Consider the following 13474-nt stretch of genomic DNA (forward strand, 5'->3'; position numbering starts at 1 on the left):
AGCCCCGGCGGCTCCAGAGCGGAGGTCCGCGCCGAGCGCAGGTGAGCCCGCGGGTCCGGGCCGACTCGCCGGGGACTGGGGGCCTCACCGGGGAGGGGGCAGGCCAGGCAGAGAGCCCTCGCTCTCCCGACGCGCCGCCCGCTCGCCGCCTCGGGGCCCCGCTGTGTGCGGACCCCCTTCCTGGGCTGCCGGTCCGGTGGGGGGACCCGGCCCGAGGGAGCGGGAAGGCAGCTGGAAGGACTTCCCGGGGAGACGGGCTGCACATGCAAAGCAGGAGGTTTGCCTCTAGCCCCGTGGGGGAGGAGGTGCGGGACACAGCCCCCCGAACTTGAGGGCCGGCTGTGGAGCTCAGATGCCCTCCCAGGAAACTGGAAGCCACTGGGGGCGAAGCTGAGCAGGAGCCCCTCGGGTGGGTGTGGGAAGGGCCCACGGGATCCCTGGTGAAGCGTGGGACCCGGAGGAGTGGGGAGCCTGCACAAGAAGGGGCTCTAGGGCTGGTCCGGGGGACAGGACGCAGGCTCCTGTAGGTGGTCAGCACTCGGGGACTGTTACAACTTTTTGCATTGGGCAGTTTGTGGACAAGGGACAGCACTCTGCCAAAACTTGGGGTGCCCTCTTACCATGCCCCTGGCGAGGACCTTTGCCTTGAGTGGGGGCGTCTGGGCCTGCAGGAGGTAGGAGGGCTCCACGCCAGCCTGGCACACAGTAGACCTGGAGAAGTTTCCGTCCCCAGCAAATCTCTTTCCATGCCCAAGGCCCTGGAAGGTCTGAACACCTGGGCACCTGGGAAGGGAGGGAACAGCCTCGACAGGCACCTGGTGGCAAGTTGAGGTCCCACCTTTTCTGGAATCTGTGGCCCAGTAGGTGAGGCCTGAGGCCAGGCAGGAAGGAGGTGGGCAGGGCTGAGCCAGAGGGAAAGCCAGGATCTGGGGAGGGGTCTTGTGCCCAGGTAGGGGGCAGGTGGGCAGGTGGTGGCCAAGTTTTACGGACCTGCCTTGGCAATGAGTGGGGGAAAGAGCATGGGTATACCCAGGTGGCCTTCAGGTGCCACTGCCTCCTCACCTGTGACGGCCCTCTAGGGCAGGTGAGACCAGGTGCTGGGCAGTAGACAGTCCCTCCCCAACCTTTTCATCTGGTTCTCAGCCCCCTTGCTCTTAAGCACCCACCCAGGGCCCTTGCTGGGATCTGGGCAAAGCCGAGTGGGCCTCATCCACTTAAACTCCAGGAAGAACTTCTGGGGGAAGCCACAGGGATAACAGTGGGGTGGACTGTGGGGAGGTCAGTGTAAACAAGGCAGCTACACCTTTGTCCTGGGCCTTCCAAAGTCCAGTCTGTAAGCTGCATGTTAAGGAAGGCTCACTCTGTGGCCTTGAGGGCTCCTTGGCTGCAGGGACCTCTTTGTTGATGGGGTGACCCCTCCCCCAGCCCCATGGCTTGCAGGGTGATACGGGGGCTTCCTGGATCCCTGTCCGTCTTGGAAGTAACTAAGGTGGGAAGGAGGTGGGACACCACCTGGTTGCCCCTACCTGCTGCTTGATCTTGGCAAGCCCTTGGCCCCTCAGTTTCTGCATCTACTGTTGGGCATGACCTCAACATCAGGGGCTTTTGGGAAGAGCAGGAGAGGGGTTGGGAGCCGGAGCTGTGTGCCTGGCCTCCCTTTCCTCCAACCCCACCAGGCCCGGGCTGGCCGCCCACTTCTGTTCACATGGAGCTGGGTTTCCCTGGGGACCAGTGGACTGGCCCAGCCCCGCCCCCATCCCCTCCTGGCCACAGCTCACACTGGGGGGAGGGGTGGAGGCTGGGCCGCCTCCTGGACCCCTGCCCCCTTGCCCTGCCTTCCAGGGCTGGGCAGCCTCGGTCCACTGTTGGGCTGGGAGCAAGAAGCAGTGGCTGCCCTTGGAGAGGTGGGTATCCAGGGCTGCCCACCAGGGTGGGAGCAGGGGGGAAAACTAAATGTTGCCCCGTTGAGGAGGGAGAAACCCCGAGGACCAAGAAGGCTCTGGTCTGCCAAGATGACCTGGGTTTGACCCCAGGCATGGTGGCCTCCCTGGAGAATGGAGGGTCCCAGGGCTCCAGGCTGCAGGATTTTGAGGGGGCAGTAGAAATTGGGGAGGATTTCCTGGGCCTAAAAGGTGGCTGAGGTTAGGGAAGAGGGTCCCAGGCAAAGGGGGAGGAGAGTGAGGGTGCTGAGCCTGGGGGCCTGGAAGGGAGGTGCCGTCCACGGTGCCAGGTGCCATTCCTCTGGGACCTGGCTCCCCTACGCATGAGGGTTCCCAGCTCCAACGCAGCCTCTTTGAGAAGCCCCCCTCTCTGTCTCTCTGTGTCTCTACCCACAGCCCTCATCAAAGCCCTGATCCCCATAGATGCTCCTGTCTCCCCGCAGGCAGCTCCAGCTGGGATGGCAGCTCCAGCATCTCTAAGGGCCTCGGGGGGTCCAGCCCCCCAGGGGGCACCCTAGGCCTCCCACAGCCAGCCGCCTGTGTGCCTGCCCCCCACCCATCTGCAGGCCACTCACCATGGGTGGCTGCTTCTCCAAGCCCAAGCCAGGTACCTCCTCTCTTCTCACCCTCTCCCTTCCCCCTCCCTCCGTCTCTCGCTCCCTCCCTCCCTCTTCCTGCCACCTTCCTCCTGCCCCTCCCACTGTCTCCGAAGTAGGTCAGGCTGGGCTGCAGCCTAATGTTAATGCTGTGGGCAGGAGTGGGGGGGCTGGAGCCCTCTTTATTTGGGGCTTAGGGTGCTGGTGGTGGGAATAACAGTGGAATCTTTCTCGGAATGGGGAAGGGAGGGTTCCTCCTGCTGCTGGGTGGGGGAGAGGAGTATCTCTCTCAGCGCTGGGGAAGGGGGCTCTGGGGACACCCTCAGCCACTGCATGACCCAGGACATGCAAGTTACCCCTCTGAGCCTCACCTCCTCCCCCTAAAAAATAAGCCTGACCTCTCAAAATTGCTATGAGGTGGAGTGGACATGTCCTAGCCCTTTTCACCTCTTCTGACCCTGTGTGACCTTGGGCTGCCTCCTGGGCCTCTCTGGACACACTTCCCCATTTGTAGAGGAAATCCCCAGCCTGCCTGGCCCAAGCAGTCCCAGCCCAGGGCTGGGGGGCGGGCAGGGTGCTGGGGGATGCCTAGGTCTGCTCTCCACGGAGACCCTTGTGTGCCGGCTCTCCCTCCAGCCCCCACTTCCCCTCTTCCCTCCTCACAACACCCGGAAGGCAAGGGTGTGCAGGCCTGACCCAGACGAAGAAACCAAGGCTGAGAGAGGCCTCTGTAGTGCACCCAGGTATCGCCGGCCAGCTCACCCCAGCTCCCCTTACCTGATACCCATCAGCTCCATTACCTTGGAGCCCATGAGCCTTTTCTCCTTTTCCTGGGTCTGAGGGAGAACTTGTGGGCAAGAGGAGACCCGCAATGCCCTGCCAGGCAGAGGGACCCACCTGCGCCTGCCCCACGACTCCCATGCTGCGGACACCCAGCCCTCAGGCAAATGATGTCCCTTGTCTTGACCCCAGCTCTCTCCCGTCAGAAGCAGGCAGGAGGATGCTGGCTGCCCCGTATCAGGCTCCTGTAGGACTGCAGAGCTGACAGGAGGCCCCGGCAGAAGATGCCACCTGTAGGTTCCTTTAAAGGACCCCAAAGGGCTGGTCTGCCTCAGACCCCTAGCCCCAGGACCCCCGGCCCCAGGACCCCTGGTATAGGGCTGGTCACTCTTACCACACCAGGGGCAGTGCTAAGAATTTGAGCTCTTGAGCCCAAATCCAGCCCTGCCTGTTCCTGGCTATTTGGCCTTGGGCAGGTGACCACCTCTCTGAGCCTCTGTGTTCTCATGTGTGAAATGGGACTAATAGTTGTGCCCCTGTGTGGGCTAGTGTGCTTGGCACGGGCCCGGCACGTAGGAGGCACTTACAGGGTGTTATCCCCTCTCTGGGGGGCTGGGCTCCCTGTGGGCTGTGGCAGGAGGGCAGGAGCTTGGGCCCCCAGTGCCCATGGTGGCAGGTCTGGCGTGAGGCTTGGGGAATTTCAGGGTGTGGGAGTGAGAGCGTTCTGGCCATGAGAGTTCAGTGAGGGTCAGGAGGGGCCACAGGGAGACCAGAACGAGCAGAAGAGGCTTCTGCAAACTCCTCACTTTCCACCTCACTGGCTCCTGTGGCTCAGAGCATGTTAGAACAGTCTTCCTGAGCCCCCTCTGTGTGCCCTGTGCTCCAGGGGCCCCATGTTCCTCAGGAAGTGTTCCAGGCCAGTCCTTTGTAAGCTCAGAACTAGGAGGTAGTGCAGGTCTCTTGGCATCTGGTCACCTGCCTTTTATTAGGCCACTAGTGCTACCTAAAGGCTTTCCCTCTTTGTCATGGCAGCCAGGAGGCTCGAAGTTAACCAATAAAACACAGCTACCCAACTTCACCTGTTGAGCATCTACTCTGAGTTACATTTATTATTTCCTTCAGTATCCACTGTCCCAGAAGAGGTAGGCACTGTTCTCTCCATTTTATAATGAAGGCGTCTGCCAAAAGGGGCTAAGGGATCCACCACAGCTCCTGAGGCTCCTGACCTGACGGTCTTCCCCCGTTAGACTACACCAGCGAGCACCTCAGGGCCTTCTGGAAGGAGGTAGAGGATAAAAACAGCCTGGCTTGGCTGTCCTCTGGGACCCTGCCAGGCTGCTCCTGTGAGCTGTCTCTCTAATTCTTCTGAAAACATTCTAACACCATTACATAAAGTGTGGAAAATGAAGGAAAAAACCCACCCCACCCGTAACCCCCCACCTGACACAACAGCATCAGCGTGATGTGTTCGTGGGCCCTTCCTGCCCAGCTGGAATCAGGGAGCCACCTTCAGCCCTGTCCCTTGCGTGCCTGAGCCTTAGGGTAGGCGGCGGGGTGGGGGTGGGGGGCTGGGACAGGAAGGATGAGGGGCCAGACCAGGCTGGGGGAGAGGATGGGCAGGCGTGAGCCCAGCCCCAGCTGGGAAGGGCAGGACAGCAGCCCAGGCCAAGGGAACTGCAGGGGCTAAGGCCCGGAGGTGTGAGCCAGGTTCTTTGTTTCTGGAAGGTCAGGTCTGAGGGGGAGGGGCCTGGAGGCTCAGGGGCCTCGGGAGTTAGGAGGGGGCCTCCTGCCCAGGCCTCGGCCCTGGCCCATGCTGTGCCCTGGGCTCAGCTTCCACGCTCAGCTCGCTCCCTGCAGCAGCAGCCCAGGAGGCCGGATTATCACTGCTAAAAATTCTGTTTATTGTTCCCTTCTAATTAGAAAAATACCCCAGGCACATGGTAGGGAATTTGGAAAATGCAGTGAAGTATAAAGAAGAAAATGATAATCTCACTAACTCCCCCCAGAGGAGGCCCCACTGGTGGGGGCGGCGCTGTGCCCTCTGCATGCACCACCCAGTTGGGGTTCACCCCCAAGGCCCCTGCACCCAGCGCCTGGCAAATAATGAAGGATTCTCAAACGAGAGAGCAGCTATCTAAAGTTGAAATTATGGTGCATACACTTTTTTTTTTTTTAATTTTGAAAAAATTTCAAATCTCTGGAACCCTCAATTCCCCCGTTACCCAGATTCACAGGCCATGAACTGGGCTGCGTCCTGCTTTGGACGCGCTGTTTCTCAGGCCCCAAACGTGCCCCTGAGTCCTCAGGGATGACGCAGTCCTACATGGGGACCACACCCTCAAGGTCAGCAAGGCTCCAGCACTGAGTTCTCACCTCCACGTGGATTCCTGGAGAAAGGGCAGCTTCAGGGTTGAATGAGCTTTGTTGTGCCCCCTCACTAATTCTGTTAGGGGAAAAGAAAACACGCAGAAATCAATTTAGGCTCGCCCAGGGCCCCCCTCACCCCCCACCCCCCGCGCCCTGGCTCTGCCTTTTGCTGGTGGTGGTGCAGATGGCTTTCTGGAGGCCCGGGGAGAACCCGCACTCAGAGCTCATTGGGTGGGCCGGGCTGGGGGCTCACCGCCCCCCCCCGCCCGCCCGCAGTGGAGCTCAAGATCGAGGTGGTGCTGCCCGAGAAGGACCGGGGCAAGGAGGAGCTGTCCGCCGGCGGGAAGGGCAGCCCCCGGGCCTACCAGGGCAACGGCACGGCCTGCCACTTCCATGCAGAGGAACGCCTGCCCGCCCCCCACCCCTACCCCGGCGCCCAGGACTGCGTGGAGGCTGCTGTCTGCCACATCAAGGACCTGGAGAATGGCCAGTGGGTGCTGGGCCTGGGAGGGGGTGGGAGGCCGAGGTGGGAGGACAGCTGGGAGGCCTGGAGGGGACCCATGACCGGCTCCACTGGGGCCACCGCCTCTGTGGCTCCTGCTGGTCTGGGGCTGCTCTGCGACCTCTGACATCTGAGGGCAGCCCCTCCCCTCCCAGGATGCGGGAAGTGGAGCTGGGCTGGGGGAAGGTGTTGCTGGTGAAAGACAACGGGGAGTTCCATGCCCTGGGTCACAAGTGTCCACACTACGGTGCGCCCCTGGTGAAAGGTGAGCTGTCAGTGCCCACGGGGGCGGGGTGGGACCTCCCCAACAGGGGCTTGGTGGCAACCCCATCACAAGGGACGCTCAGCCCCCACTCCACTGGGCCCCAGGCCCCCGTCTATTAGTGGGGTGTCCTGGGCCATGGGGAAGGGCCAGTGGTGCTGGATACATGGGTCCTTGGAGAGGAGCTCTTGCTGGTGGCCCAGCCCAGCACTGCCCCCTCCCAGGAGTGCTGTCCCGTGGACGGGTGCGCTGCCCCTGGCATGGTGCCTGCTTCAACATCAGCACCGGAGACCTGGAGGACTTCCCTGGCCTGGACAGTCTGCATAAGTTCCAGGTGGGGCCAGGCATGCAATGGGGTGGGAGCCTGGGGGTGCAGGGGCTGGAGCACCCCAAAGCCCAGCCCTGAGCAACACAGCCCTTGCAGGTGAAGATTGAGAAGGAGAAGGTGTATGTCCGGGCCAGCAAGCAGGTGAGGGGGGGGCTTGGGGCTCAGGCAAAAGAGAGAGGTGAGAAGGGCCTCTGGGCCCAGAACACAGCATGTGCAAAGGCCCTGTGGTGGGAGGGAGCCTAGCGGGTGTGGCAGGGAAGCAGAGTGAAGGGCTGTGTGGTGGGGATGAGGTGGCACTGGAGCAGCAGGACCTGGCCTGCTGGGATGGGCACAGGGAGCCTGGCAATGACCCCAGCTTCCAGCTGCCCCCCACTCACTGGCCACCCCCAGGCTCTGCACCTACAGCGAAGGACCAAGGTGATGGCCACGTGCATCTCTCCAAGCGCGGGCCACAGCAGCAGCACCAACGTGCTCATCGTGGGCGCAGGTTGGTGGTGGGTTGTGAGGGGCAGGGTGGGGTGGGGTAGAGGGGGCTCCTGACCCACTGTCCCCTCCACTCAGGCGCAGCTGGCCTGGTGTGCGCAGAGACGCTGCGGCAGGAGGGCTTCTCAGACAGGATCGTCCTGTGCACTCTGGACCGGCACCTTCCCTACGACCGGCCCAAGCTTAGCAAGGTGGGTTAGCGTGAGCGGGGCCAGGCAGGGCCAGACCCATGTCCCACTGGGCACAGTTAGGTCCACTGGGACCCTTGCTTGCCGCCCCTTGGGGGTCTGGCCAGCTGCTCTCTCTGTTCGTGCCAGGCCCATCTGCAGTGCCCCTGAAAGATCTGGTTTGTTGAGCTCTGTCCTGTAGCTCCTGTGTGACCGAGGCTGCCAGCCCCCAAGACCCCGAGGCCCTGGTCCTCGGTTATAAAATGGGTCAGTGGCCACCTGGTCACTGTCCAGGTGGGGCCGGGCCTGCAGAGGGGTGGGAGCCTGGGGGTGCAGGGTCCTGTCTCAAGCCAGGGTCTCCTGCAGTCTCTGGATGCACAGCCGGAGCAGCTGGCCCTGAGGCCCAAGGAGTTCTTCCGAGCCCATGGCATCGAGGTGCTCACTGAGGCCCAGGTACAGACAATGCTGGGGAACAGGCCTGGGGAAGGCTTCATGGGCCCTGTGAAGGGCGTGAGGCCCCTGGAAGTATGGGTGTGCTCTGCCCTCCCGGCCCCGCTGCCCAGGCACCAGGGGTGTTCCAGGCCTGGGGGGTCATGGGCCCCAGTGTGAGGGGCCATGGACCGTCTGCTCAGGGCTGGGACTTGGGAGCATTAGGAGGACTTTGAGGGGGAGGTGGTGCCTGAAACTTAAAGGGTCAGGAGGGGTTGCCAGGAAAGGGAGGAAGGTTCATCCAGGTGGCAGAGCCTCGCAGAGGGCCTCGTGGGCGCTGGGCGTGGGGCAGGACCCGGAGGCCTCGCTCTGCCCGGCGGGGTCACAGGTGGTCACGGTGGACATGAGGAACAAGAAGGCCGTGTTCAAGGATGGCTTCAAGCTGGAGTACAGCAAGCTGCTGCTGGCACCCGGGAGCAGGTGAGAGGGGTCCCCACGCCCCTGCCGGTATGCGGAGGGCTCGGGGTACCAGGATCCCCTCCCCGACTCTTGCCGTGTCTCAGCCCTAAGACCCTGAGCTGCAAAGGCAAAGACGTGGAGAATGTGTTCACCATCCGGACGCCCGAGGACGCCAACCGCGTGGTGAGGCTGGCCCGGGGCCACAACGCTGTGGTCGTGGGAGCCGGCTTCCTGGGTGAGCAGCTGGGGGTGTGGGCTGGGCCCAGGGCAGCGATGGCCCTGGGAAGTGCAGGGTGCCAGCCCTCCCTGCCTGGCCCCAGGGATGGAGGTGGCCGCCTACCTGACTGAGAAGGCCCACTCAGTGTCCGTGGTGGAGCTGGAGGAGACGCCCTTCAGGAGGTTCCTGGGGGAGCGCGTCGGTCGCGCCCTCATGAAGGTGAGCCCCCCACTCAGAACCCACCGCCCTGGGCACCCGCCCTGCCCCCACCTGGCTCTCACCCCTGCCCACCCACCGATCCACCTGGCAGATGTTTGAGAGCAACCGGGTCAAGTTCTACATGCAGACGGAGGTGTCGGAGCTGCGGGCCCAGGAGGGAAAGGTGGGCCCTTCTCCACCCCCCGCCGCTTTCTGTCCCCTTCCCTGTGCCCGGGAGCTGCTCACTCCCACTCTCCGCAGCTGAAGGAGGTCGTGCTGAAGAGCAGCAAGGTCTTGCGGGCTGACGTCTGCGTGGTGGGCATTGGTGAGTGGGGGGCAGGCGGTGGCAGTGAGCATAGTCACCCGCACACGCTCGACGGTGAACTTGGGCCAGTCCCTTCTCCTCCCCCAGCCTGTTTGCACTTCTATAAAATGGGGACCCCAACCGTACCCCCTTGGCAGGGTTGTTGGGGGGTGATGGTACCAGCTTAGCCTGGCCCGGCATGGAGGACGCTCCCAATGACCCCTGTCCAGTAACCCTGCGCAGCCGCAGGACACAGAAAAGCCTCTAATTGGTCCCTGCTCCAGCTGAGGTGCCAGTCCAGGGAGGGACAAAGCTGGGAGGTGGCAGCATGGGCTGGGGAGGCTCGGCATGCCGACCCCCACCAGGGGCTTCGTGGAGAGCTTCTCGGAGGAGACGATACCTGAGGCCTGATGGGAAGCCCCAAGGTCTGTGGGGCTCCAGGCAGAGGAGAAGGCACATGAAGGCACAGGGTGTGCCACCTGCTGGGTGATCAGTCTGGGCTGGACTGTGGGAGTGAAGGGCGTGGTGGTGCAGAGCAGTGAGGCAGGAGGAGGGAGGGGCTGGGGAGTGGACACAGTGGCCCCTGTCCTGCCAGGTGCAGTGCCCGCCACGGGCTTCCTGAGGCAGAGCGGCATAGGTCTGGATTCCCGAGGCTTCATCCCTGTCAACAAGGTGGGGCTGGGTGGGGAGGGCAGGCAGTGTGCCGGGCCGGGGGTGGTGGGAGGTCCCGCTCAGGGCGCCAGTCCTACCTACGAGCCCCGGTCCCCTCCCCACAGATGATGCAGACCAATGTCCCGGGAGTGTTTGCAGCTGGCGACGCTGTGACCTTCCCCCTGGCCTGGAGGAACAATCGGAAAGTGAACATCCCACACTGGCAGATGGCTCACGCCCAGGGTACCGCCAGCCCCATGGCAGCTGGGGGTGGGAGGCTGTCCCAGGGTCTCAGCCTTCCCCAGGCCCACCCCCTCAGTTGCTGGCCTTGGGTCCTGTTCACTGGGTCAGCCATTCAAGGCTCTGTGGCGGCCTGTCCAGCCAGCCCCATGCAGGTGGTCAAGGCGGCTCACAGAGACCTCCCATCTCAGACCTCTGTCCAGTGCCGTCTTGACATCCCATTTCACCAGCCACAGCGCCCCACCTCGCTGGTCCCTCCACCAGCCAGCCTCTCCTTTCCTTTTGTCCTCAGAGACACATGTTCTGCAGAATTCCTCACCAACCTGTGCAGTCACCCAGGGAGGGAGAGAGGGGCTTAGCAGAACCCGGGCTAGCTCCCCACTCTCCCCTTTGGGCCACTTGACTGGCTCTGTGAACCCAGCTGCCTCGTGCAGGCCCCTGGGAGGTGGCCGTCTGGGCCTGGAAACCTGGGCTCAGTGGGGACCTGCTGTGCTCTCTGAGGAACAACCTTCCCCCTCCCCTTGGGCGGTCACTGTGCACACCTGGTCTGGGCCCCTCAGCTGCAGGTACAGCCAGTTAGCTGCCTTGGAGGGAGGACGGCCAGACCCCCTGCACCCTCCTCCCTTCCCTCGGCCTTCACGTCATCTGAGCATCTGTGCCTGAAACCCCACTCCTGGTACCAATTTCTGTTCGGGTTCAAGGTCTAAAGTTGGTGCTAGGTTTGAAGGAACCAAAAGCTACTCATCAGCTGAGTATAATTAAGGTTTAACTGGGAGGGTCCAAGGACTGTCACAGACATCCAAATACAAGGGTTCAGTGGGGCCTTGTCCAAACTGGGGAGCCATCCACCCTATTCTGTCTTGGGCTCTGAGTGAGGCTGTCATCCCTGCTTCCCTGGACACTGGTGCCCCATTCGCCCACCTCCCTCCTCTGACCTGACCTGTCCGGTTAGTTGTCTGTGTTACATCTGAAACGGTCCCGGGAAGCCAAGCGCTTCCAGACCCAGTCCAGGCACTTCATCTTAGTGGCCAGCTTTGGGCCTGGTGTCCTTCTCTGCACCCATTATCTGCAAGCAGCGGTGGACAGTGGGTTGGGCAGTGATTTACCTCTGGGGTGGGGGGGAATAGCCCCACCTGTCAGCCATCCCCAGAGAGCCGGGGCAGGCAGTGGAGGGGTGGTGAGGGCTCGGGGCGGGGCTCTCACGACCCCGGGACCCGCAGGGCGCGTGGCAGCCCAGAACATGCTGGCGCAGGAGGCGGAGATCAGCACGGTACCCTACCTGTGGACCGCCATGTTCAGCAAGAGCCTGCGCTACGCGGGTAACAAGGGGCCCCGGACGCGGGCAGGGCCCAGGTGTGGCAGAGTGCGGAGGCGGGTCTTGGATGTCAGGGCGGGGCTAGAAGCATCCAGGGGGCGGGGCCATGACGGCTGCAGGTGGAAGCAGAGAACTCCCTGCGGACGGGGCCAGGACCCCCTAAAAGGACCGCAGGGGCGGGGCCTGGTGTCCAGGGCAGAGTTGGAAGGGCACTGGGCGTGGACCCCGTGAAGCCCAGTCCCCTCCTCCCGGCTCGCAGGGTACGGAGAAGGCTTCGACGACGTCATTATCCAGGGGGATCTGGACGAGCTGAAGTTCGTGGCTTTTTACACCAAGTGAGAGCAACGGGGTGGGGCGGGGGCGCGAAGCAGTGGGTACTCAGTCAGGAAGGGGGCTCGTCCCGGATAAGCTCTGCTCCGGAGGAGGGGGCTTCCCTGGATGGTGGGCCGAGTGGCACGGGGGGCAGCTAGGCAGGGGCCGGCCAGGAAAGGGGAGGAGGTGGGGACAGCTCTTGGAGGTGGGTGTTGACACCCTACTTCTACACCGAGGAAAGTGACACAGGTAGAGAGTGGGGATCTCAGGACAGGTTCCAGCCCTGAGCCCCCCCCGCACTGGGCAGGAAGGCTGGAGCCTCTATGGGGTCCTGCAGGAGCAGAAGCCGTGCTGGGCGCTCAGGACATTCCTGAGCGAGAGCCTCCCTGGGCCCCAGCTGGACTCGGGTCTCCAAGGACAGGGGCTGCTGCTGGGCAGTCCTCAGGCTCGGCCACCTCTCCCTGCAGAGGCGACGAGGTGATCTCCGTGGCCAGCATGAACTACGATCCCATCGTGTCTAAGGTGGCGGAGGTGCTGGCCTCCGGCCGCACCATCCGGAAGCGGGAGGTGGAGTGAGTGTGGGCACTGGGTGCCTTGGGGAGGGGGGAGAAGTCCCCCGAGGTGCTGGCTCTAGCTGCCCCCACAGCCCTCCAGTGTTCTCCCCCCCCTGCCCCCCCCCCATCAATCAGCCTGAGGCTCCCAGGGCTATGGTGTGGTGTGGGGCAAGGGTTGTGGTTTGGGAGAGGGCTGGTTATTTGTGCTCTTGGTGGGTAGAAGGGAAAGAGGCCGTGTCCAGGGCAGGACCAGTGCTGCGGGGAAGGGTTAAGACCCACTGCTTGGGCAGTCACTGAGCCCGGGACACCCCACTGCACATGGCTGAACACAACCATGGGGAAATGCAGCTAGTGATGCCCCTGGGGACACCCTGACAGAGTCGTGGGGTGTTGTTCGACACCGGACAACCAGCCATTACCCTCATCCTGGCATGGTGCCACTGGGAGTCACCCTGTGGACTCAGTGGCCTACAGAACCCCCCACCACCACCACCAAGGGCTGAGGAAAGCCTGGAGGCCACAGGACGGGGGGGGGCCTCAGACTGGAAACGGAGAACCAAGGGGGGACAGGAATGACACACTCTCTCCCCGGCCTTCTCTGTCTCTCCCTCTTGCCTTCGCAAAGCCTGTTTGTGCTGCACAGCAAGTACGTGTGTTCTCTCCTTCTTCCGAGCCTTTCCCACCTCAGCCCAGAGCCGGTGCCTGGTGGTCTCCCCCCTCTGCCCAAGTGCACATCCCTGCTGGGCACCAGGGCCTTGCACAGCTCCCTGCTGTCTTCAAGGGCTAGCTGCTCTTGGTGCCCAGAGGGGAACCTGCTCCCTTCTGCCCTCACTCCTCCTCCCTCATTCCTGCAGGACTGGCGACATGTCCTGGCTCACAGGGAAAGGATCCTGAGCTTGCACGCAGCGGACTCGGGCAGGCATGTTGGGGCGTCAGGGACAGAGGCCAAGCCTGGGGGGCAGGTGCCAACCTCCAGTTCCCCAGGAGCCCCCAGGGCAGAACCTGAGCCCTCTCAGTGCTTGCCTTCGGCTGCCTGGCTCACCTCCCGAGAGGCCTCAGCGGCCTCCAGGAGATGCTCAGCCCCCAAGACGTCCAGTGCCACTGATGGCTGGCAGTGGAGGCGGGACAGACCCTGCCTCTTCTTTCTCTGGGACTGGTCCCCTGTAGGACCCTGCAACATATTAGACATGATCTTAAAATTAAAACTCACATATTTGCAGATCTGCGTGACTTCCACTGTAATTGGGCAAACTCTCATGAGGGAGAAAGATGATGAGACAGGCACGACCGCAAACCACAGAACGCTCAGTGTCACACCAAGGAAGTTTGGTCTGTGAGTGCCCAGAGGAGGGAGCAACCCCTTTGCTGCC

At 62.8% G+C, this 13474-nt stretch overlaps 1 protein-coding gene across 4 annotated transcripts; it reads left to right on the forward strand.

The window, feature by feature from the left end:
* Nucleotides 1–1846: 1846 nt before the first annotated feature.
* AIFM3 (apoptosis inducing factor mitochondria associated 3) lies at nt 1847–13323 on the forward strand. Of its 4 annotated transcripts, none has more exons than XM_036823257.1 (21): nt 1847–1904; nt 2337–2547; nt 5960–6173; nt 6341–6450; nt 6672–6781; nt 6872–6916; nt 7166–7262; nt 7337–7449; nt 7792–7878; nt 8207–8334; nt 8418–8548; nt 8634–8749; nt 8841–8912; nt 8990–9053; nt 9628–9704; nt 9809–9926; nt 11144–11242; nt 11498–11573; nt 12018–12122; nt 12730–12750; nt 12959–13323. In XM_036823257.1, exons 2-21 carry the CDS (start codon nt 2517–2519, stop codon nt 12996–12998), a joined length of 1854 nt encoding a protein of 617 aa, XP_036679152.1. In that variant the 5' UTR covers nt 1847–1904; nt 2337–2516; the 3' UTR covers nt 12999–13323. The 4 variants fall into 4 exon arrangements, with proteins under 4 accessions (XP_036679152.1, XP_036679154.1, XP_036679153.1 ...); XM_036823259.1 differs by having other exon boundaries at nt 8243–8334; XM_036823258.1 differs by lacking the exon at nt 12730–12750.
* Nucleotides 13324–13474: the final 151 nt, after the last annotated feature.

The sequence above is a fragment of the Balaenoptera musculus genome, chromosome 14 (assembly GCF_009873245.2).
Source record: "Balaenoptera musculus isolate JJ_BM4_2016_0621 chromosome 14, mBalMus1.pri.v3, whole genome shotgun sequence".
Lineage (NCBI taxonomy): Eukaryota > Metazoa > Chordata > Mammalia > Artiodactyla > Balaenopteridae > Balaenoptera > Balaenoptera musculus.

What these genes read in the sequence shown, in the direction of transcription:
- AIFM3 (XM_036823257.1), top strand. Translation starts at nt 2,517, where the DNA reads ATGGGTGGCTGCTTCTCCAAGCCCAAGCCAG. An exon ending in ACCGGCCCAAGCTTAGCAAG is followed by an intron (nt 7,450 to 7,791) that starts GTGGGTTAGCGT and finishes GGTCTCCTGCAG; the next exon opens with TCTCTGGATGCACAGCCGGA. An exon ending in CGTGGGAGCCGGCTTCCTGG is followed by an intron (nt 8,549 to 8,633) that starts GTGAGCAGCTGG and finishes GCCTGGCCCCAG; the next exon opens with GGATGGAGGTGGCCGCCTAC.